The 22,884-nt window shown below is 40.7% G+C and overlaps 1 protein-coding gene across 2 annotated transcripts in view; it reads right to left on the bottom strand.

Annotated features, from left to right (window-relative positions):
- Nucleotides 1-478: 478 nt before the first annotated feature.
- Nucleotides 479-22,884, bottom strand: part of ghra (growth hormone receptor a) — a 153,260-nt gene continuing 130,854 nt past the window's right edge. The window contains exons 4-10 of one of the 2 annotated variants that reach the window (XM_034170546.1): nucleotides 22,320-22,489; nucleotides 20,080-20,258; nucleotides 15,960-16,134; nucleotides 13,621-13,711; nucleotides 8,557-8,626; nucleotides 5,473-5,708; nucleotides 479-5,363 (exon numbers count right to left, since the gene is read on the bottom strand). In XM_034170546.1, the coding sequence (XP_034026437.1) occupies nucleotides 4,562-5,363; nucleotides 5,473-5,708; nucleotides 8,557-8,626; nucleotides 13,621-13,711; nucleotides 15,960-16,134; nucleotides 20,080-20,258; nucleotides 22,320-22,489 (1,723 nt within the window). In that variant the 3' untranslated portion in view covers nucleotides 479-4,561. Of the gene's footprint in view, nucleotides 5,377-5,472; nucleotides 5,709-8,556; nucleotides 8,627-13,620; nucleotides 13,712-15,959; nucleotides 16,135-20,079; nucleotides 20,259-22,319; nucleotides 22,490-22,884 lie in introns of both variants that reach the window. The other variant, XM_034170545.1, reaches the window with a different exon arrangement.

Genomic DNA, 22,884 nt, shown 5'->3' with positions numbered 1-22,884 from the left:
GTCTGCCTTGCAAAGGAAGATGTTGGAGACCAGGGAATACTCATAAATTGGTTTCAGACGGTCAGAGAAGCAATGGAATTTTGGTGTTTCTCAACCCAACCCCAAACATCGCAGCTTATCAGCTACCGAAGGTCAAAATTCCCCGCTTGTTTTCCTCCAGAAGGATCTCATTGGCCTTGGTGAAACATTCGGCTCCCCTCTTATATACGCCATATCAATGAAGCACTGTAAGAATGCTTTTGGATTTTTATTTTTATATATACACATATCTGATAAATTGGAGCAGTTATACATCTTATAGGTGAGCACTCTCACAAATTTCCATCTTTGCAACTACATTTCTTGAGAAAATAAATTAAGGCAAATTTCACTTATATAAAATTGGCTATTTGAGGAAGGCAACAATAAATGTTTGTTGTCATTATTCATCCTACAGCAGATATGTGTGTGTGTGTGTGTGTGTGTGTGTGTGTGTGTGTGTGTGTGTGTGTGTGTGTGTGTGTGTGTGTGTGTGTGTGTGTGTGTGTGTGTGTGTGTAGATTCATACTGAATGGGACAACTATGAAGTACTTACTAATGGACATCTTAGTAAAGAAAAGGCAAGCAACATTCTCAAAAGCATTGATTAGAAATGTGACACATTTGGCCAAAGCAACATTTTAGACAGTGTACATTCCGAAAACGAATAGGAGTAAAGTAGAAATAGTCAACTGCTACTTCAGAATATCTAAAGCACAAAAGAGTCAAAGGTTTCCTATCAAAACAACCCCCACAACGCTGAAAACTAGGCTTGGGAATATTTATGAAAAGGGTTAATTATAACAATGGTAACCAGAAAGTGTTGGTTATGTGTATCTAAGACAAAATGTCTATTCAGTATTTTGTACCTTATACATTCATGTGTTTGTGTATTGTTTGGTACAATACTTTTAATTCAAATCAAATGTGGCTTTTGAAAAAAATGCCACAACATCATTTATCTTAGGGCACTAGTTTTTCACTTTTATCTCGATAGTCATTTGTGTTTCAGTCAGAATCACTTCAAGATTAATTAGTTGATTTTTTTCTCTTTTTTTAACTTGCTGGTTAATGTAAGAGTACGAAACTAAGAAAGAAAAAAAATCGGTGATCATTTGCAACTGGTTGAAGATTTAATTGTCAGTTTGACTCATGCTTCAAAGTAGAGCACTTTTGTTTTGCTCAAAAACAAATTTGCAAGCAAATATGATGATCCAAATCAGAGGGATTGTGGAATTTTAACTTGTTGCGGAAAGGAGAGGTTCAAATCTGACAAACTAGACCTTTGGAAAAACTCTGCGCTCCAATGGTTTATGCTTTAGTTGAGAACATTTTAGGTTGTGTTTTTAGGCCTGTAATGAGCTTTGCATAAAAAATGATCTTCAGTGAATTTCTGAAAAGATATTTTAGAAAAAAACAAACAAACAAAAAAAAAAAAAAAAGAAAAAAAAGCAAGTCACCAAGTATATTAAAGTGACAATTAATGCAGGAGAAAAATACCAACCAGTCACAGTTCAGCAGCTTTTTTTGTTGGGTCTTCTTTTCAGTAAGGTTTGATGTGGTAAGAATGTGCTTGTTGTCTTGATTTCTCTCAAAGATCTCTATAAATGTGACGAGCACATGATGCTCATAACAATCAGTGTTGCTGCATGTTAGCTGTAGTGTGACATTCGTGAACAACGCCCAAAAAAATGCTACAGTAGTTTTTTTACATTTTGGTGAGTCCATGTGAAGTCACTGGAGGCCTCCCAACTGACCATCTCTGGTTTGATAAATACTTTGACAAACTATTGTGATCATTCCCAGTAAAATCAACACAAGTCAATTCTGGGAGCATACGCGGGTGGTGCACTTCTCCACATCTACAACACCAAGGAGCTGCCTTGGGTCCTGGATGGGAACCACCCAGGCAGACAACTGGTCCTTTCTCACTTCTCAAAAATAACCATGTATCTGTTGTGATGAGGGGAAATATGGGAATCACCTTAAACTTTTCCAGCTAGTGGGGTTCTCAACGCACAGAGAAACGCACATCGCCAAAATGTTGATGCATTATCCACAAAATGAAGGTAAAGTAAATCTTTCGTTGTCAAAAAAAGCACCCAAGTCACTTGTAGGAGCCAGAACACACCCCTGACAAATGAAAAAGCTCAGTCTCTGCCTCCACTCCACACAGCACTCATAGTATCTGTGCATTGGCTGGCTATGATGTCCACTAATGTCTTGGGGATCCTACAAATGTCCCAGACAGCAGTCTGATAAACTGTATCAAACTCTTTGCAAAAGTCAACATAAGCTGTAAAGAAGCACTGCTGATATTCACACTTGCATTGTATGAGCACTCGCGGGGCTAAAATCCAGTCGATAGTTGACTTCATGGGCATTAAGCTAAACTGTTCCAGTTGCTGAGCAGCAAGTAGCTAGAACCAAATCTTATTGAGAATAATCCTTGCAAGCACCTTCCCTGGCACAGGGAACAGTGTGATATCCCGATCGTTGCTACAATCCATGCGATCACCCTTTCCTTTCCAGACTGGGACAAGTCCATTCTTCCAATCTGTAGAGATGAAACCTGCATCACAGATTGAAACAAAAGCTATTTGCAATGGAGCGCTCCACTTCCACAAATGTCTGGAGCTTTCCCCACTCCAGCTGTTGCATGGCTTTTGCGATCTCACCAAGATTTGGTGGTGACTGTAGAATCAGCTGTAAGAACCCTGCCACCAGAAATGCCTAACGTCCCAGCAGGAGGATCAGCTTCATACAACTGCTCAACATAGCCGGCCCAACCATCTTCTGACATAACTACAGTGGGTCATAGAGGAATAAAGTGCTTTGATCACAGATTCCTCTAAACAAATGACTCCTTGTCCATTCTCAGGGCCTCAAAGTCCGCTTTTTCAGCTCCCAGTACATCCTAAAATTTCCATCAAGCCCTTCACTACGACTGCTCTGGATGATATTTAGAGTGTTCTCAGATATGAAACATCTCCTCTGATGGACATTAGCGGCTCCAATATAATCCTCATCAACGTTTCAGGGTCTGATTGCGAAAGAACTCCCACAACCTATTCCGATCATCATTGGTATCCATATCAACAAGTCCTCCAGCAGAATTGCAAATTCCTGAGAAACAGTCTGATTATGCAGTCTGGCCCAATTTAATCTTGAGCACTGAGCAGGCAGTAGTCTGCGAGACACTGAGTTGGCTACCTCTGGCGCGATGGGAAACACCGCAAAGCATTTCCATGTCTGCATGTGTCATCTAAACCTGCAGCAGGCACATTCTTAAATTAAGTTGTTGCAAGTGTGTCTGTATTCTCTGTGTGTGCAAGCATATTTTCAATGTGCAAGACTTCTTTTTGGATGAAACTACCTTTTGTCGAATATAAACTTCCATCAGCTGTCGAAAAGCAAATCAATACATTGTTCAAACTCTTCAAGTAGACAACATTTGTTTGAAGTGTTCCTTCTACTGAGACTGTAGTTTGTTTAAATTGTAGAAGTATGGTAAAATTAGCAGAATAAAGATAAGAAATACAAATATTAGTTCTCTGATATAATTTTGTGATTGTATTTTAAGCGTAAGTGGCTCTGAATTTTAGATTTCTGTTTGTGGTGAAACATGGCATATTTGATACTTAATAAATATAATTTAGTTCAAGATGCCAACTTCATATTTTGTAAATATATGAAGGAAGACATGCTCTTTCCACTGGTATAATTCTTTTTATGGTAGACCCTGTCATACATGAGCAATATGCATTTGAAATAAGCGTAAAATATATTTTTTTAATATTTAATGCCTCATAAATAAGAAATTTTTATTTCTGTTAGAAAAATACTTAGTCAGCAAAATAGTACTAGAACATGAGAAATAAATTCCAAAATTTGAAAGATCTGATGTGCTTCAATGTGGAAATACAGAGGGCCAAATCTACTCCAAAGCACCAGAAAAAAGTTTTGTTTTAGTTTTCAGCAAGCTATATACTGCCATTGTGCAACCGTGGATCTTCTTTCAGTCAAAGACATCTAGACCTAAGAACAACTCTTTCAAATTTCATGCATCTAACATTAGTAGTTTAAAAGTATGACTTATTTTTCTGAACCGCTCATTTTTACAGTAAAATCAGTGTTGCACCCCATTTTCAAAGCCCTAATAACTCAAAAACCAATGTAGATATGAGGCTGACGTTTTGTATGGTGTTTACTGGGACTAATAACTTTATTTTGTTAAAGTATGAAACAAATCGGAGTTGGCCTGTTGGGAACATTATCTGAAATCTCGTGATTTGAGGTGGATTTACCCATTTGCTTCTGGCTGTCTGTATGTCAAAATGCACTGAAAGAGCACACAGTCCAAAAAATAGTCCATTTTGAGCTTTTCATTTTTCCCTTTTAGTATCTTCTTAAGGTAATCGCTTGGACATTCACACTGTAATTGGTTTCCAACAGGTATCAGGTAGGAAACAAGCTCCCTGTGATGACAGTGGACTTTTTTGGCCACGCCTTACAGTTAAACGCTTAAAGAATGGTAGTCATTTTAAGGTGACAGGTTCCCTAGCAGATCTGGGGTGATGTACCCTACAGGCATAGCAGACAGGGCCTTGAGGGCTTGTTGGGGCAGGCAAGAAGGTGGGGACTGCCCGGGAGTTGGGTTAAGAAGCAGACTGTGTTGACTGTCCACCTCCTGGATCACTGTGTAGTCTGCAACAGGAGGGGGAAGCTGGGATTGGGGAGAGTCCGGAAGAATATAAGGAGACTGAGGACTGTCTATTGTGGTTTCTGGAGATAAGAAGTCCTCCTGGTGAGGTTTAGTCTCCACTGGCTCAGGCTGTATGGTTTGGTACCCCTCTCCGGGGATCAGGGAGGTTGTGGGAGTGCTGTTCTGTTGGGTGATGCTTTCTTTGGTGTAGCCACTTCCCTCAGGATCAACTACCAGCAGCTGAAACTGCAGCTCTTTCTGCTTGGCCTCCTTCATTTCATCTGTCTCCTCCTTGGCTCCACTCTCTGCTCCCTTCTTTTGTGTCTCATCCTGCATAGCTGGGATGCTGAGCTGGATTCTGAGTTGTTGGTCAGAGGATAGAACAACGCCTCCAGAGAGCATTACATTGCTGACCTGGGCATAGAAATCAGTGTTGACCCAAATCTGAGGCACTCCAGTCTGAGTACAGACAAGAGACCTCTCTCCTTTTTCTGAAGCTGGATCTCTTCTCAAATCATCGGGGGAGGATTCTCTGTCCTCAGGCTGGCCTGGTAGCATGGTGGTCATCAACATTTGACTGTCTTGGTCAGGAAGTTCAGGGTCACAGCAGCTGGCATGGCCCGAGTCATTATCAGGGAACCTGTGAGGGAAACCAGGACAGAGATGGAAAGACAAACAGGGAAGGAGGTTAGATAAACTTTGCAGCAGCATAACAAAATAAAACCATGAGACAAATGAGTGTTCAGTACCTGACGACTCTGGAGCATCCTGTGTTTGTGTGGCTCCTGGCGGGCTGAGACAGACTGAGGAGCCTCTGCGTGTCCGAACCCTGACTGGTCTCCTTCTCTCTCGTGTCCGTGTCTTCTGCATCCATCTCGATGAACTCCACCCAGGGCTCCTCTTGGTAGAAATCTGGACCATAAGAGGGAAGTCCGCCCATGCCTCCACCACTCAGGATGAAATTCAGCTCTTCCAGCTTGCCTTTCTGTTTTTACAAGTGTTTATGAATGTCATAAAGAAGAATGGTGCATTAGTACAACATCACTTTTCACTGAGAACAAGTTCCAAATTTTTCAGTCCATCAGAATGGTCATATCAGATGTTAGATCAGAGGTGATCAGTTTCTCTTATCAATGCTGACACGTTTTTCTGACAGTTCCGCATTGCAACCACGCATGCATCATGACATCAGACACTGCATCTAGCAACAAGGAAAACTGCTGCATTGATGCTGAAAACCTATGTAGAATTACTGTTGTCCATGAAGAACACTGATGAGGATTTGATAAAGAAAATCAAAAATTGGACAAGCAGAATTGATCATGCCACTGATATCCATAAAATCTGATCAATTCCCATCCCTATTTGTGCAAGACAAAAAGCAAAGATCTACCAATTGGGTTTGGGGGATCTGTTCAACATGCCATCCTGGTTTTAGCTGACTAAGCTAAAGCTGAATGATGTAACACAAAACAGAAATTCACACTTAGTTACCAAAAAAAGAGAGACCAGAATGGACACTCCGAGAATGCAACATGCATGCTTTACACGTGTGACACAGAGTCGTACAGATTACTTCTTTGTGATTTGTTTCTGTGTTGTCCCGAAACTTGACCAGTTCTGTTGAAATCTGGCCAACCGACTAACAAATACCATTTTTAATCCCTACTGACCCATACTACCATGGTTAAACAGTTATGACATTGAGTTTGAGCATTCAGGGTCGCCCAAGGTCAAAAGTCACGTGAACAACAGATATTTGTCACAGATCGCGGGAACGTTTCTTTGTTCAGTTATTGTTCATTTCTTTCTCCCTCTGTGTTATGTTTCTTTCCCCTCGTAGTGAACTGTTATTCTCTGGTTATGCCCCCCCCCCAACCTCAGAGCACTATATTAGTTCCTCTGTGTGGGTCCTTACCTGTGGTGCACCATGCAGGATTTCTGGTTGCTGTGTTCCCTTGTGGAGTGTACGGGTTTCTTCCCCGGGTTAACCTCACTTTAGTATTCTCTCATCACTCCTGCGTTCCTCATTTTCGTCCTCACTGTGACCCATGGTTGTACTATGTTTTTCCCACAAAGTACTCCAGTGGTTCCTCCGTGCTGTTTATTTTCCCACAAAACGCGGTACAATGTGCAGGTGTCTCTTGAGTTTACTTTCGATTTGATGTGTGCTGGTCACTTTTGTTTCTCTCCTTCATATCTGCATCTTTTTCCTCCACACCTTTTGTGTTCTTTCTCTTGTTCCCTCAGTGATTTTAGTTGAATATTAATCTTGTGATTCTGGCCCTTTGTTGTGGCTTGTTGTGGCAGCACAGGTTTTAACTCTGTGGGCTCTCGTGCTTGCACGTGTATGCTGTTAAGGGCCCCTTCACACATAGCACGAATGAGGCTGAATGGCGCATGAAGGAGCAATCATATGCCATTCGTGAAAAATCGGAGCTGCCTCTAACGCCTCGTACACCTGTCGCCACAACCATTCGCGCACACCAGGGGCCGAACGACAAAGAGTGCCCTGCAAATGCCCATTAGATCCCTCTCGACTTATTGTGGTCAGCCTAAGGCACACCTGTGCAATAATCATACTGTCTAATCGGCAGCTTGATATGCCACACCTGTGAGGTGGGATGGATTATCTCGGCAAAGGAGAAGTGCTCACTGACACAGATTTAGACAGATTATGTGAGAGAAGAGAAATAGGTCTTTTGTGTATATAGAAAATGTTTTAGATATTTGAGTTCAGCTCATGAAAAATGGTAGCTAAAACAAAAGTGTCACATTCATATTTTTGTTCAGTATATTAAAGGGTGCACTTAGCAGGGGTGGTGGCCAAGTGATTAGTGCACTTGGTTTCAGTGTGGAAGGTTCCTGGTTCAAATCCCACCCCTGACACATTTCTCCATGTACTGTGGAGTTGTGTCAGGAAGGGCATCTGGCGTAAAACTTGTGCCAATTCAACATGCAGATCCACTATGGATCTGCTGTGGTGACCCCGAGTGCAAACAAGGGAGCAGCCAAAGGGACTTAACTATATTAAAGAGTGCACGTATTCACACGTTCATTTTGGCTTTTAGATTTTTACTTCTTATAATTGGTGATGTTGATATTCCTTTTCACTGTGAGTTTAAAGGGCATCATTTTAGACATTTTAATATAAAAAGACAGATTTTTTTTTATTTATTTAATGCTTGTATTTAGATGTCACAAATAATTAAAATATGTAAAAGCTCAAGGTTTTCACATCACTGTACCCCCATAGTTTTGTGCATATTATGCTTCGCAGTTGATCACGCTAAAAATATATTTATTGTGTGTCAGCAAACACCCCTGCGACCAGATCCTGGATAAGCGGTTGATGATAAGTAAGTGAGTGAGTGAGTGAATGTCAGCAAACAACACGGTGCTTCACCGCTAATAACCTTTATGACTACATTTTTTTCCAAACAGGAACCAATGGTGAATTTCTCTGGGGAATGCAAGGTCATCAAAATGATGATCCACAACCCTTCTGCCCTCATCTACTTCAGTAAAACCACAACAGTGCCGCTGACATTTAAATACTTTTTACATGAATTTGATTGCTGACACAGAGGACGATCGGGCAGCGTTTGTTAAGAGAGAGTGTGATGTGTCTCAGCAAAGCAACCACACAGACTTGAAAGCATGTGTTTTTAGTCAAAATGATAATGGAAGTCTAACAGAAAAAAATACACTGCTTGAATAACAGCATTATATAATCACAATTTTCAAAAAATGTCCACATGTTGACTGCTGTGACTCATCAATATCAGATTGTAACTGTTGGTAGACATGCCAGATAACAAACACAAATATACCTTGAGCAGATCTGGATCGATGCCTTTAATTTTGGGAGCAGGAACTGGCGGAAGAAATATCATCACCAACCTGCAAAGTACGGAAGAAGAGGAGGGCACCACGTGTGTGTGTGTGTGTGTGTGTGTGTGTGTGTGTGTGTGTGTGTGTGTGTGTGTGTGTGTGTGTGTGTGTGTGTGTGTGTGTGTGTGTGTGTGTGTGTGAGAGTGAGTGAGTGTGTTTGAGAGAGTGAGAGAAAGAGCAAGAGAGGGAAAGTGAGAGAGATCATTATCTTCTTTATGCTCTGGCAACACTGTGAACAGTCACATTAATTAAGCAACTTTGAACTGAATTGAGAGACAGAGCACACAAGAGAGAGCAAAGGAAAACACCCATAAATGCATGCAGGGTTGAATTAGGCAGAGTCCCGGTGGCTTTAAACATACAAAAAAGATCTCTAAAATTCTGGATCCATCTGACATCAAGTACAGAAAATTCATTGAAATTTCAAACAGTTAGAAGGTCAGTCCTCAAACCAGTCCCCCTCCATCAGCTGAGGTTAACTAACACACTAACCTATGATCCTCGGACTGCTTTCATTCATTCATTTATTTTCTACCATTTATCCAGGTCCAGATCAAGGTGGCAGTAGACCAAGCAGCTCACCCCACACTTTCCTATCCTCAGCCAAGTCCTCTAACTCTTCCCGCGGTATCACAAGGTGTTCCCAAACCAGCTGGGAAATATAAACCCACTCTAGTCAACCGGGCCTCCTCCCAGATGTATGTGCCTGGAAGATCTTCCTAGGAAGAGGACCAAGGGGCACTCTCACTAGATATCCGAACCACCTTAGCTGACTCCTTTCAATATGAAAAAGCAGCGGTTCTACTCTGAGTCCCTCCCGGATAGTCGAGCTTCTCACCCTGTCCAGGAGTGTAAAGCCAGATACCCAACGGAGTAATCTCATTTCCGCTGCTTGTTCCCATGATCTTATTCTTTTGATCATTATCCAAATTCCATAATCATACATGAGGATAGGAGCATAAATCCACTGGTAAATTGAACAATGCTTACCAAAATCAAATCAGACACTATCAAATTATGAAACAAAGTAAGAACAATACTTGGAATTTCAATTCAATTTCAATTTATTTCTTTTATATAGCGCCAAATCACAACAGAGTTGCCTCAAGGCGCTTCACACAGGTAAGGTCTAACCTTACCAACTCCCAGAACAACAGTGGTAAGGAAAAACTCCCTCTGAGGAAGAAACCTCAAGCAGACCAGACTCAAAGGGGTGACCCTCTGCTTGGGCCATGCTACAAACATAAATTACAGAAATAATTCACAGAACAATTCACAGACGAATATACAAGAATTGCTGTTGGTGCACAGGACAGGAGGATTGCCAACACAAACACAACTCCCATCTCTGGATGGAGCTGCACCTTAAACAGAGAGAAAACAGAATCAGGCATCAGAAAGACAAAAAATACTGTATAATTTGCCAGCATCAAACAACAAGAAAAACAGAAGAAATACTAAGGTGATCGCCAGCCGCCAGCCCAGTGAGAACAGTGAGAAAATCAAACTAAATCACAACACAAATTAGAGTCCTACAGTGGGGGAAATAAGTATTTGATCCACTGTCAATTTTGCAGGTTTTCCCACCTACAAAGAATGGAGAGGTCTGTAATTTTTATTGTAGGTACACTTTAACTGTGAGAGACAGAATCTAAAAAAAAAATCCAGGAAATCACATTGTATGATTGTTAAATAATTAATTTGCATTTTATTGCATGAAATAAGTATTTGATCACCTACCAACCAGCAAGAATTCTGGCTCACACAGACCTGTTAATTTTTCTTTAAGAAGCCCTCTTATTCTGCACTCTTTACCTGTATTAACTGCACCTGTTTGAACTTGTTACCTGTATAAAAGACACCTGTTCACACACTCAATCAATCACACTCCATCCTATGCACCATGGCTAAGACCAAAGAGCTGTCTAAGGACACCAGGGACAAAACTGTAGACCTGCACAAGGCTGGGATGGACTACAGGACAACAGGCAAGCAGCTTGGTAGAAGACAACAACTGTTATGATTATTTATAAGAAAGTGGAAGAAACACAAGACGACTGTCAATCTCCCTCGGTCTGGGATTCCATGCAAGATCTCACTTTGTGGGGTAAGGATGATTCTGAGAAAGCTCAGAACTACACAGGAGGACCTGGTCAATGACCTGAGAGAGCTGGGACCACAGTCATAAAGATTACATTAGTAACACATGATGCTGTCATGGTTTAAAATCCTGCAGGGCAGCAAGGTCCCCCTGCTCAAGCCAGCACATGTCCAGGCCCATTTGAAGTTCACCAGTGACCATCTGGATGATCCAGAGTTGCCATGGGAGAAGGTCATGTGGTCAGATGAGACCAAAATAGAGCTTTTTGGAATCAACTCCACTCGCCATGTTTGGAGGATGAGAACAACCCCAAGAACATCATCCCAACCATGAAGCAGGGGGGTGGAAACATCATTTTTGGGACTGATTTTCTGCAAAGGGGACAGGACGACTGCACTGTATTGAGGGAGGATGGATGGGGTCATGTATGGTGAGATTTTAGCAAAAAACCTCCTTCTCTCAATAAGAGCATTGAAAATGAGTCTTGGCTGGGTCTTCAGCATGACAATAACCCCAAACACACATCCAGGGCAACTAAGGAGGGGCTCTGTAAGAAGCATTTCAAGGTCCTGGAGTGGCCTGGCCAGTCTCCAGACCTGAACTCAATAGAAAATCTTTGGAGGGAGCTGAAACTCCAAACCTGAAAGATCTAGAGAAAATCTGTATGGAGGAGTGGACCAAAATCCCTGCTGCAGTGTGTGACAACTTGGTAAAGAAATACAGGAAACATTTGACATCTGTAATGGCAAACAAATGTTTCTGTGCCAAATGTTAAGGTCTGTTTTTCCAGTGGATCAAATACTATATAATTAATAATAATTATTTCATCCAATAAAAAGCAAATAAATTATTTAAAAATCATACAATGTGATTTTCTGTATTTTTTTTGTAGATTCTGTGTTTCACAGTTGAAGTGTACCTATGATAAAAACTACAGACCTCTCCATTCTTTGTAGGTGGAAAAACCTCAAAAATTGAAAGTGGATCAAATAATTATTTCCCCCACTATATTTGGCATTAAGAAAACAGCATGAATTAGCTGAGCAGATCCTGACTAAGTACAGGATGTGTGACCAAAATCTGGCAACAGAAAAAGGAAAACACAAAAAACACGGCTTCCAAAAGAGCTGTGGAACTGTGGTCACTGTACGATGTCGAGACAGAGATGCGCTTTCTCCTGTGCTGTCGGTGGCTGCATAGTACGTTACAGTCTGCCATAAAATGAGGGATGATGAGTCTGACATCAACCAACAATGACTGATTTCACCTTTTCAAAAAAGGAACTCTGCATTTTATTCAATTACTCAGAATTTTAAGATCAGATTATTTCTATTCCTATTTATTTTATTTCAGTGTTATTTTATGTTTTATCTACATTATAATACCCAAGTGGCCTCTCTGTGTGTGTATGTGTGTGTGTGTGTGTGTGTGTGTGTGTGTGTGTGTGTGTATGGCTGTGATCGTGGAGCAACTGGAGCGAGCGGACATTTGCCATTTGGTATGCTTATGTATTTTGGGTCAAAGATGACTGCTGTGAAAACAGAAAGTTGATAGGACAATTTTTTTTTGAGAAATTAGCAATTTTAGCTAACCACTAAAAAAATGGATGTTGTGCTGTAATGCACCATGGAAGGTCTGGGTTTGGGGGTTTTAAATGTTGTTATTGTGATTCATGTTAGTTTAACAGTGTTGTTAGTGTTATTGATTTATTGTATTTTTGTAGTTCAATTGGTTTAGTCAGTTTAGTTAAGTGTCATGTTGCCATTGCCATGAGTGAAATGTGTATTACATTTGATGTGTTTTGCCACGTTTGTTTGTGCATCTAAAAATAGAAGCACCTGCTTGCTGCAGAATGCTAAAAAGACAAAAAGCAGTCCATGTGTGCATATAACTTCAATCACAGACAAACTGTGGAGAGCTGACATTTGCCATTTGGTGTGCTTATGTATGTTGGGTCAAGGATGAATGCTGCAAAAACGGAATGTTGATAGGACTAATATTTTTGGAGAAACCACAGATACTAGGTAACATTGCTTATTACATTCTGGACTAATATGCCATTCCAGCGGGGGGCAGTAAATCATCTTTATATGTAAAGCATGAGTGTGAGAGTGCATGATTTATTTAGTAAGTTCAATGTAAGTATATAATATAATTGTAAATACGTTAAAAATACATGGATGGCACAAGAAAGTGAAAACACATTTCCATTGTGGTCCATTTAAAAATCAAATGACAAAATAGAAGTAAAATAAAATAATAACAATAATGATGATAATAATGATGATGATAATAATGATAATAATAATAATAATGATAATCATCATAATAATCAAATCAAATCAATTTTATTTATATAGCGCCAAATCACAACAAACAGTTGCCCCAAGGCGCTTTATATTGTAAGGCAAAAGCCATACAATAATTACAGAAAAACCCCAACGGTCAAAACGACCCCCTATGAGCAAGCACTTGGCGACAGTGGGAAGGAAAAAAAAAAACTCCCTTATAATAATAATAAGTGTGTATACGATAACAAGAACCTAAACAATTTATAAATACATTAAGAAAGTAAATTAACATTAAAACATTACGTACTTAACAGGAAATAAAATGGTTGAGTTCTTCTTCTCAAAACTGTTGAGGTCTACAGTTCTAAAAACATTCTGGACTCACACAGCATTGCAACTCATTACAGAAACTTTGCACAATGTATTACCACCCTCCAGAAATGTCAGCTACCTATTTCATAAACACTACCCAATCTGAAGCCCGTGGATCCCCACGGGCATCATTCTAGTTCTTCTGAATGCTTAGTAAACAGTCATGCTAATAAAAAACTTTGAATTGATTTGAGTGACAGAATCCATGAGAGAGAAACTGAGAGAGAATGCATCGCCACCTGTGCTGCTGAGAGATGACGACCACCATGATGAGTATGAGGATTCCCACAATCCCAAAAATGACAGCCACTGTGAGCGGAAATGTAGAATCTACAACAAAAACATGAAACAGATCATCAAAATCAAAAAGCATGCTGCCATCTTTAACCCTGATTTATCTTTTTACATACTTATTAAAGAAATGACCAAAAATGGTCCGTTTCGCAGCTTGCAGTCTCTGAGGCATGGACTTAATGAGTGACAAACAGTACTCTTCATCAATCTGGCTCCAACTTTCTCTGATTGCTGTTGCCAGATCAGCTTTGCAGGTTGGAGCCTTGTCATGGACCATTTTCTTCAACTTCCACCAAAGATTTTCAATTGGATTAAGATCCGGACTATTTGCAGGCCATGACAGTGACCCTATGTGTCTTTTTGCAAGGAATGTTTTCACAGTTTTCGCACTATGGCAAGATGCATTATCATCTTGAAAAATGATTTCATCATCCCCAAACATCTTTTCAATTGATGGGATAAGAAAAGTGTCCAAAATATCAACGTAAACTTGTGCATTTATTGATGATGTAATGATAGCCATCTCCCCAGTGCCTTTACCTGACATGCAGCCCCATATCATCAATGACTGTTGAAATTTACATGTTCTCTTCAGGCAGTCATCTTTATAAATCTCATTGGAACGGCACCAAACAAAAGTTCCAGCATCATCACCTTGCCCAATGCAGATTCGAGATTCATCACTGAATATGACTTTCATCCGGTCATCCACAGTCCACGATTGCTTTTCCTTAGCCCATTGTAACCTTGTTTTTTTCTGTTTAGGTGTTAATGATGGCTTTCGTTTAGCTTTTCTGTATGTAAATCCCATTTCCTTTAGGCGGTTTCTTACAGTTCGGTCACAGACGTTGACTCCAGTTTCCTCCCATTCGTTCCTCATTTGTTTTGTTGTTCATTTTCGATTTTTGAGACATATTGCTTTAAGTTTTCTGTCTTGACGCTTTGATGTCTTCCTTGGTCTACCAGTATGTTTGCCTTTAACAACCTTCCCATGTTGTTTGTATTTGGTCCAGAGTTTAGACACAGCTGACTGTGAACAACCAACATATTTTGCAACATTGCGTGATGATTTACCCTCTTTTAAGAGTTTGATAATCCTCTCCTTTGTTTCAACTGATATCTCTCGTGTTGGAGCCATGATTCATGTCAGTCCACTTGGTGCAACAGCTCTCCAAGGTGTGATCGCTCCTTTTTAGATGCAGACTAAGGAGCAGATCTGATTTGATGCAGGTGTTAGTTTTGGGGATGAAAATTTACAGGGTGATTCCATAATTTTTCCTCAGAATTGAGTGAGTCCATATTTTTTTCCCTCTGCTTGGTCTAAAAAAGTAACCGTTACTGACTGCCACAATTTTTTTTCTTGATTTCTTATAGTGTTTCTTAAAGCCAGAAAGTTGCCATTTGAAATGACTTTAGTTTTGTGTCATGTCTGTGATCTGCTTTTTTTCTACAAAATTAAACAACTGAATGAACATCCTCCGAGGCCAGTGATTCCATAATTTTTGCCAGGGGTTGTACATGCAACAAAATCGAACTGAACACAACCATTAAACAAACCATTAAATAAGAGACAGGACCCTTGACAGGCCACCTGTCTATTTCAGGGTCACAGGTGGACAGACAACCACATTTGCACCCTCACTCACATTTACAGTCAATTTAGAGTCACCAATTCACCTAACCTGAATGTCTCTGAATGTGGGAGGAAGCCAGAGCACTTGGAGGAAACACATGCAAACGCAAAGTATCCCACCTGTGCTTTAAAGTGCTCTGGTTAATGAAATGTCTCAGTAATTATATATAGAAATACTAGCTGGGGTACCCGGCGCTGCCTGGGTATTTTTACCTTATGAAAAGCCACTTGTAACAGGACTTTCACCTTGCAAATTTTTTCCAAGGTAAAAATTTGCGGAATTGGAAATTAGCGTTGGCGGAGGTTTGCGCTCTATGAGTGCAGTGCTGTAGTTTTACTTTCATCAGCTATATCAAGGCCCACACAATTTGAAGAATTGGAAGAAATTATTTGTAATATGGTATAGAACTTTAAAAAAAAATAGGGTTGACTGCTGCAGTGTGACATGCCCTTTAAGTTGAGCACTGAAACATTTGCAATGTGACACTGATGAGAGGCAGAAGGTTGAATCCTTTCTGTCCTTACAGTGACTGCTGTGACAAAGTTATTGAATTTGTTGTGAAATAATACAATTTTATCACACCTTAGTCCCTGGGCGAGATGGAAACTCTGCATTAATTATGTCTGACAAGAGCAGGTTCATTTCCTCACCTGTGATCTGATGCGATCTTCCTTTGCTGGGAAGCTCAGCCACATGAATGAAGATGGAGTCACTGAAATCTCCAAATTTTCTCCGACCCCTCAGGCTGCAGCGGATGTGCACTTCGTACTCTTTTCCTATGTGCAGACCATAGACTGTCTGCTGGGTCTGAGGTTGCACCTCCAACTGCAACAAATCAGAGAGGAACCACAAGTCATCAGGTGTGTGTGAGAAACTGCGAGAAGGAATATGCAAATAAGTGATGTTTGCACACACCACATAATTTATCTAAATCAAAAGGAAGTTTTAGTGGGTGCTGATAGCGTGTGCATTTTGCGTGTCTGAAACCCTGGCGTTAACGGATTGCCGGTACCAATTTTGATACCGGTTCCTGAACGATACTTTATTCGATACCAGTTTTATAAGATCAATTCTAACAAAACAAAATTACATTACACATAGTACAAATCTTGAGTTTTATTTTTCAGCTTTGGTAATTTTCCACTCCAAGCAGTTTTCTTACAGAAAAAATAAGCAACAAATAATTTCCAGTGCAAAAGAACACTTGAAAACACACTGTAGTTTTTGTCAAAAGCATTTCCTTTCAGACATTTTGGCATGAATGTTTCTCCATAGAGTCTGAGCTGAGCTCAGCCAGCTGCTGCACGTCAGCGTACATCTCATTTTGGGGGGAAAAAACTATTGATCGATTGCAGTTTATTGTTTGTATTACAACGTTTGGAAGGAGGTGTCATTTGATTTAAACGGCGATTTGCTTTGAAGTTATTAATTCCGACCGGACTCTTATCTTTCTAACGTGACTCACTCGGCAGAGAGCCGCGCAGCGTTTGGAGCTGTTTGAACGGAACGTTTCTTTCTCACAACAAGACACGAGTCCCAATTAGTGACTTTAATCCGCACAAATGTGACTCCCAATTAACATATTTTAATAGCTCTGAGAGGGGTTAAGAAGCAGATTTGCTGCTTCTGAAAGGCACCGAAGCAAAGAACTGAAGCAGTGGGTCGGAACAGTGCTTCACTGCTTCAAGCTTCAAAACAATGCACATATAAAGTTGCAGTTGAAGTGGAGTCCAGTGGTGGAGATTCTGAATCAGGCTGCACGTGCTCTGTAACGTCCACAGGTGGTCTTGAATGCTGAGAGGAGGACATACCGGTGCGGTCCGACTGCCACCCAAAGTCTGAAAGTCTAGAAGGCAAAAACGGGGAGAGGAGGGACAGAGCAGCGCTGTCATCTGCCCCAGTCTGAGGTCAAGAGTGCTCTGGAGCAGGTTTTCATCCAGGATGTCTCTGTACATTGCTTTATTCATCTTTTCCTCCATCCTGACTAGTCTCCCACTTCCTGCCACTGAAAAACATCCCCACAGCATGATGCTGCCACCACCATGCTTCACTGTAGGGATGGTGCCTGGTTTACTCCAAACATGACACCTGGCATTCACACCAAAGAGTTCAATCTTTGTCTCATCAGACCAGACAATTTTGTTTCTCATGGACTGAGAGTCCTTTAGGTGCCTTTTGGCAAACTCCAGGTGGGCTGCGATGTGCCTTTCACTAAGGAGTGGCTTCCGTTTGGCCACTCTACATTCAGGCCTGATTGGTGGATTGCTGCAGTGAAGGTTATCCTATTGGAAGGTTCTCCTTTCTTCAAAGATAGTCCAGGCTGTTAGGGAACAGATTGTGCAGATTTGTCTACAAGCACGAAATTTGGCACACTTGTAGGTTTCGACCTGCTGAATTCAAATCTACCGGGAGCCGAAACCAATTCTCAGTGGTGTCAACATAATTTACGATTCAAAATGGCCGGCATCCAAAAACTAATATTTCCTTTACTGGCCAACAGAAAGTCACAGACTTACACATAAAAGCACTTATCTAGGGTTTCTGACCTCAATAATTCTAAATATGACGCCTGCTTGACAGTTGTTTTGACATAGGTCACCATATTGGACAATTCAAGATAGCCACCACTGAAAAACTGATTTTTCCAGTTCTAGCCAACAAAAAGTCACAGTATTACAAACACAGGCATTTTTTGGGATAGTTGGATAGTGCCCAGTTGGATAGTGAGGTGATAAATTGTGAATATAAAAAGCAACTTTCCATTTTCATAATTTACCACTTAACCTTGGTGAGTGTACTTTTAAAATCACTCAGTAAACTTTTAAAAGCAAAATCATCATGTGTTACTCATATTGGTTTCCTGCAGATGATACATCAGTAATCACAAGTGACAATGATAATAAAAAAAGAGGAAACATCAATGATGTTGGTTGGCTGCTCATTTATTTAAACACACAAGCTAAAAATATTAAACATTACAATTTTAAAGATTTTCATTGTTTTAGTACAGCAATTACATTTTTCTTTTGTATCATAATTATAGAGCTCATCAGATGAACAATTTGGTGATAGGTAGTCATGTTTGATGAAAAGAGGTTTTAGGTGTCAAAGTTATGCAAAACTGCATTTTGTTGGGCAGCCATTTTGGATCATTCAATATAGTGAACCCTGTCAAGAATAATGTCAGATTTATAATCCTTGAGGTCAGAAACCTTAGAAAAGTGTTTTATTTGTAATAATATGACTTTTCTTTGGCTAGTAATGGAAAAAAAATCTGTTTTTTTGGTGGCATCCATCTTGAATTGGCCAATATGGTCACCTCTGTCAAAACTGCTGTCAAGCAGACATCCAGATTTAGAATTCTTAAGGTAAAAAAAAACAAAAACAAAGAAAATTGCTTTTATTTGTAATTCTGTGACCTTTACACTAATGAAACATAAGTTTTTGGGTGGTGGCCATTTTGAATTGTGAATTATGGTGACACCATTGAGAATTGGTTTAGGTTCCCAGCAGATTTGAATTCAGCAGGTTGAAAACTACAATTGTGCCAGATCTCATGCTTGTAGACAAATCTGCACAATCTGACCCCTTTGGAGCCCTTAACAGCCCAGACTAAGAGGAATGCTGGAGCTCTGACAGTGTGACCATTGGGTTCTTGGTCACATCCCTGACTAAGGCCCTTCTCCCCAATCACTCAGTTGAGATGGACAGCCAGCTCTAGGAAGAGTCCCGGTGGATCCGAAAGTCTTCCATTTATGGATGATGGAGATCACTGCGCTCATTGGGACCTTCAAAGCAGCAGACATTCCTGTCTCGGAGGTCTACAGACAATTCCTTTGACTTTATGCTTGGTTTGCGATCTGACATGCACTGTCAACCGTGGGACCTTATATTTAGACACATGTGTGCCTTTACAAATCATGTGTAATCAACTGAATTTACCCCAGCTGGACTCCAGTTAAGCTGTAGAAACATCTCAAACATCATCTGAGCTTAATTTTGAGCTTCATGGCAAAGGCTGTGAATACTTATGTACGTGTGATTTTTTAGTGTTTTTTTTTTCATAAATTTGCAAAAATCTAAAAAAACAAAAATCAAAACAAAACAAAAAAAAACTTTTTTCACATTGCCATTACGGGGTATTGTGTGCAGAATTTTGAAGAAAAAAATGTAATTACTCCATTTTGGAATAAGGCTGTAACATAAAATGTGGAAAAGGGCAGCGCTGTGAATACTTTCTGGATGCACCGTATACCAAACACATAAGGTGCAGGTCCTGCACATTGTAGTTCTACCTGTCCTTACTTGATGTACCCTTTCCCGAAGTGGGCATTTAGAGCATTCAAGTAAATTAAACTGATGAGGCCCTGCTACACTCTAAGGCTTGACAACAAATTTCAGGACTCATCCATGTATCTGCGTGACTGGCCGGACAGACAGTAATGAATATGAGACTGTGTTCAGTCCTCTGGCCTCTGACCCACTAATCCCTCCCTTCACTTCTGTCAGAAATTTTACTTTCCCAGAGGACCATACTGTGGCTCCTCCTGCTGTGCCAACATAGCTGCACTGTGTTCTAGTCAGCAGAGAGGTAAAACAAAACAGCACTCTGCTTCTACCTAACCTCCTCCAGTTTCAGCGCGTGCAGGAATAAGTCCGGCTTTAAGACGAGTCAGCTGGTGCAGCTCTGTATGTGTGTGCGAATAAAAGCGAAAGACACCGAGGGGCAAAGTGAGGACTTGTCAAGACCATCAAAGAGAAAAGACTTACTGCTTTCCAATTTGTGGTGTTCTTCTCTCTGTATTGAATTTCATACTCCAAACGTAGCCATCCTGTTGCTACATCTGCAGTCGGCGGCGGTTGCCATTTGACCATTATGTCATAGCTATAACCAGAAGGACTCCTGTTCAGCGCTGTCCAGTTCAGAGCCACAGGGGGGTCAGGAATCACTGGCAAGAAAAAAATTAAATCAAATGTTCAGACCTTGAACAGAATGAAAACATTCATGTCTTGAAGCTACAGTACTTTTGTGTTGTTAGGCACACAATCAATCGCTACTGGTCATTAGTATATGAGAATACTGCATCCATCGGCATCTTTTACTTTACTGTACTTATGAACATCAAAACATTTACAGTAAATGGACTGCATTTATATAGCGCTTTTCCATCTGCATCAGACGCTCAAAGCGCCTACAATTATGCCTCACATTCACCCCGATGTCAGGGTACTGCCATACAAGGCGCTCACTACACACCGGGAGCAATAGGGGATTAAAGGCCTTGCCCAAGGGCCCTTAGTGATTTTCCAGTCAGGCGGGGATTTGAACCCATGATCTTCTGGACTCAAGCCCAACACCTTAACCACTAGACCATCACCTCCCCCAATAGTGTTAACACTATTAGTGTTGTTGAATACAGTGTTAACACTGTATTCAACACACTGTATTCAACAGGTGACACAAGTTAGGACCATGGACAGACAGACATGCAACCAAGCATTTAAAGTTAAAAAGTGAGCGAATAATGGTGATGATGATAAAATATTAAAAATACGATAAAAGGTTCAAATGTAATCAATAAATAAACTGAGTAATAAATAATAATAAAAAAAATAGAGGGACATTAGTCCATTGCGCAGTGCCCATGTGGGGTGTCACAGTATATATAGACTGGACAGAGCCTGTGTGACGTCATCTACTGGTTTTCTATAGAGACCCAGAACAGCCTAAATGACTCCCTACTCTGCGCATCACGTGTTAAGAGCCCCGCCCACACCGATTCACAATGAACTCATTAATGCAAAAAGGGGTGGAGCGTAAGTGGCTCTGTGTGTGACTAAAAAAGCCTGAACAAACACGTCCCCCGAGTTCGTTGTGAAGATCATGGCAAGATGTTCTTAATTATGGCTTGATTAGTTTCACATGAGGGCAATTGCGAATCAATGATAGTACTTAGACAGGTGTTCTTCACCTCGTGCGCCGTCTGAGGAAGGGCAGTTTGCCCGAAACGTCACGTCTTGTTGAATAAAGCTTTTTTGTATGGGAGCGCTGTGGTGGTGCGGATCATTCTATTTCTATTTCCAGCTAACAAGCTAACCTGGGTTTGGGTGGTTATTAAATCATATTTTTAGGGACTGCATGGTGATTCTCCTCACAGTTGACTTTGGTGTGGACAGCAAAGGTTATGTGCCGTGTATTTACTTTATAACTGTGCATTAAGTGGATGGCTGCTAAAGGTGCTAACACTGTTAGCACACAACATTAAATAATACGAGAGTTTTACTAAGAAATACTGCAACAGGGACATCTTAGAGGATCCATTAGGAAGTTTCACCGCACAAGCCATATTATTTCAGGTGTATTTAACAAAATAATCCAAACAAACAGACACAGCAACAACACAACGAGTAGCCGCTGCCAGGGTTAGGGTTAGCCAGCGGACTCCAAGTTACAATCGTTCTCTACGTGAGGTGGAGCCACTGAACTCAACAGCTGTCACTCATAGCAACCACGCCCAAAATTATACAGAACTTTATTACTTAAAACGTCTTAGAAAAAAAAATTCACCCATATACAGTTGTCATGGAGGTGGAAACTATCTATAGAGGCCAAAACTGTTTTTGTACCAGGCAGTAAATATGTTTATTTCTGCTCTAAAGTTGTACAGTTTAACACAGAGCCGTATAGGAAAGCGTTCTGTTTTGGAGCCAGCCTCAAGTGGTCAGTCAAGGAACTACAAGCAATATGATTTCTGCTTAGGGCCAAAATTCATGCTCGAGTGTTGCCACTTGGTTAGGACATGAAACATCATACGAGAGCTGTAAATATGCTATAAATATGTCCCAAATGCCTGCAAAAATCCTTGAACAAATTACAGTTCTCAAACACATGTTCTTGCACACAAGGCTCACAGTTCAGAATGATGACCCCACTGAGAATGCCAGGCATTCATTCGATTTGCTGACAGTAAATGAGACGGCCATAACAATCAAATCTCTTGGAAACTCACCAATGTCTTCCACTGTGAAACAGTCGTCGTCATTGAAATAGGTCACATTTGTTTGAGTGCGCAGCTGCATACAGTAGCGGAACCAAGAAGATGTGTGTTTTGAATCAAAGAAGCATTCTCTCCTGGAATGTATGTACTCTGGACACGCTTTCCATGTACTGTTGGAGGGGCTGAAGGAAGGACACAAAGAAAGGAAGACAAAATATAAGACTCAGCTCAATACTATCGAATGCTGTAAAGTTTTTGTCTTTTGATCATGACCATGCACTGGCACTATACACGACAACACTGACCACAGCATGGAAGGTCCTTTAGGCCCTGGATGGCAACCCCCCAGACAGACAAACGGTCCATCCCCACATCCTGAAAATAACCAACTCCCACAGCACCTTGGTCTTTTCCAGTTGCTGGGTTCCTCAACACCGACATTCCTATGTGCTTAATTATGCACAGAAAAGCGCACAACATGACCAAAGTGATATAGCTGATGTTCCCTCACAATGCAAGTGGTAAAACTTATCTACATTCCCTTAAGTTGGGTTCATTTGACATAAAGTCATTCCAA

The sequence above is a fragment of the Thalassophryne amazonica genome, chromosome 5, assembly GCF_902500255.1.
Source record: "Thalassophryne amazonica chromosome 5, fThaAma1.1, whole genome shotgun sequence".
Lineage (NCBI taxonomy): Eukaryota > Metazoa > Chordata > Actinopteri > Batrachoidiformes > Batrachoididae > Thalassophryne > Thalassophryne amazonica.
The sequence above is the reverse complement of the archived record's forward strand: the minus strand, read 5'-3'. Positions and strand labels throughout refer to the sequence as shown.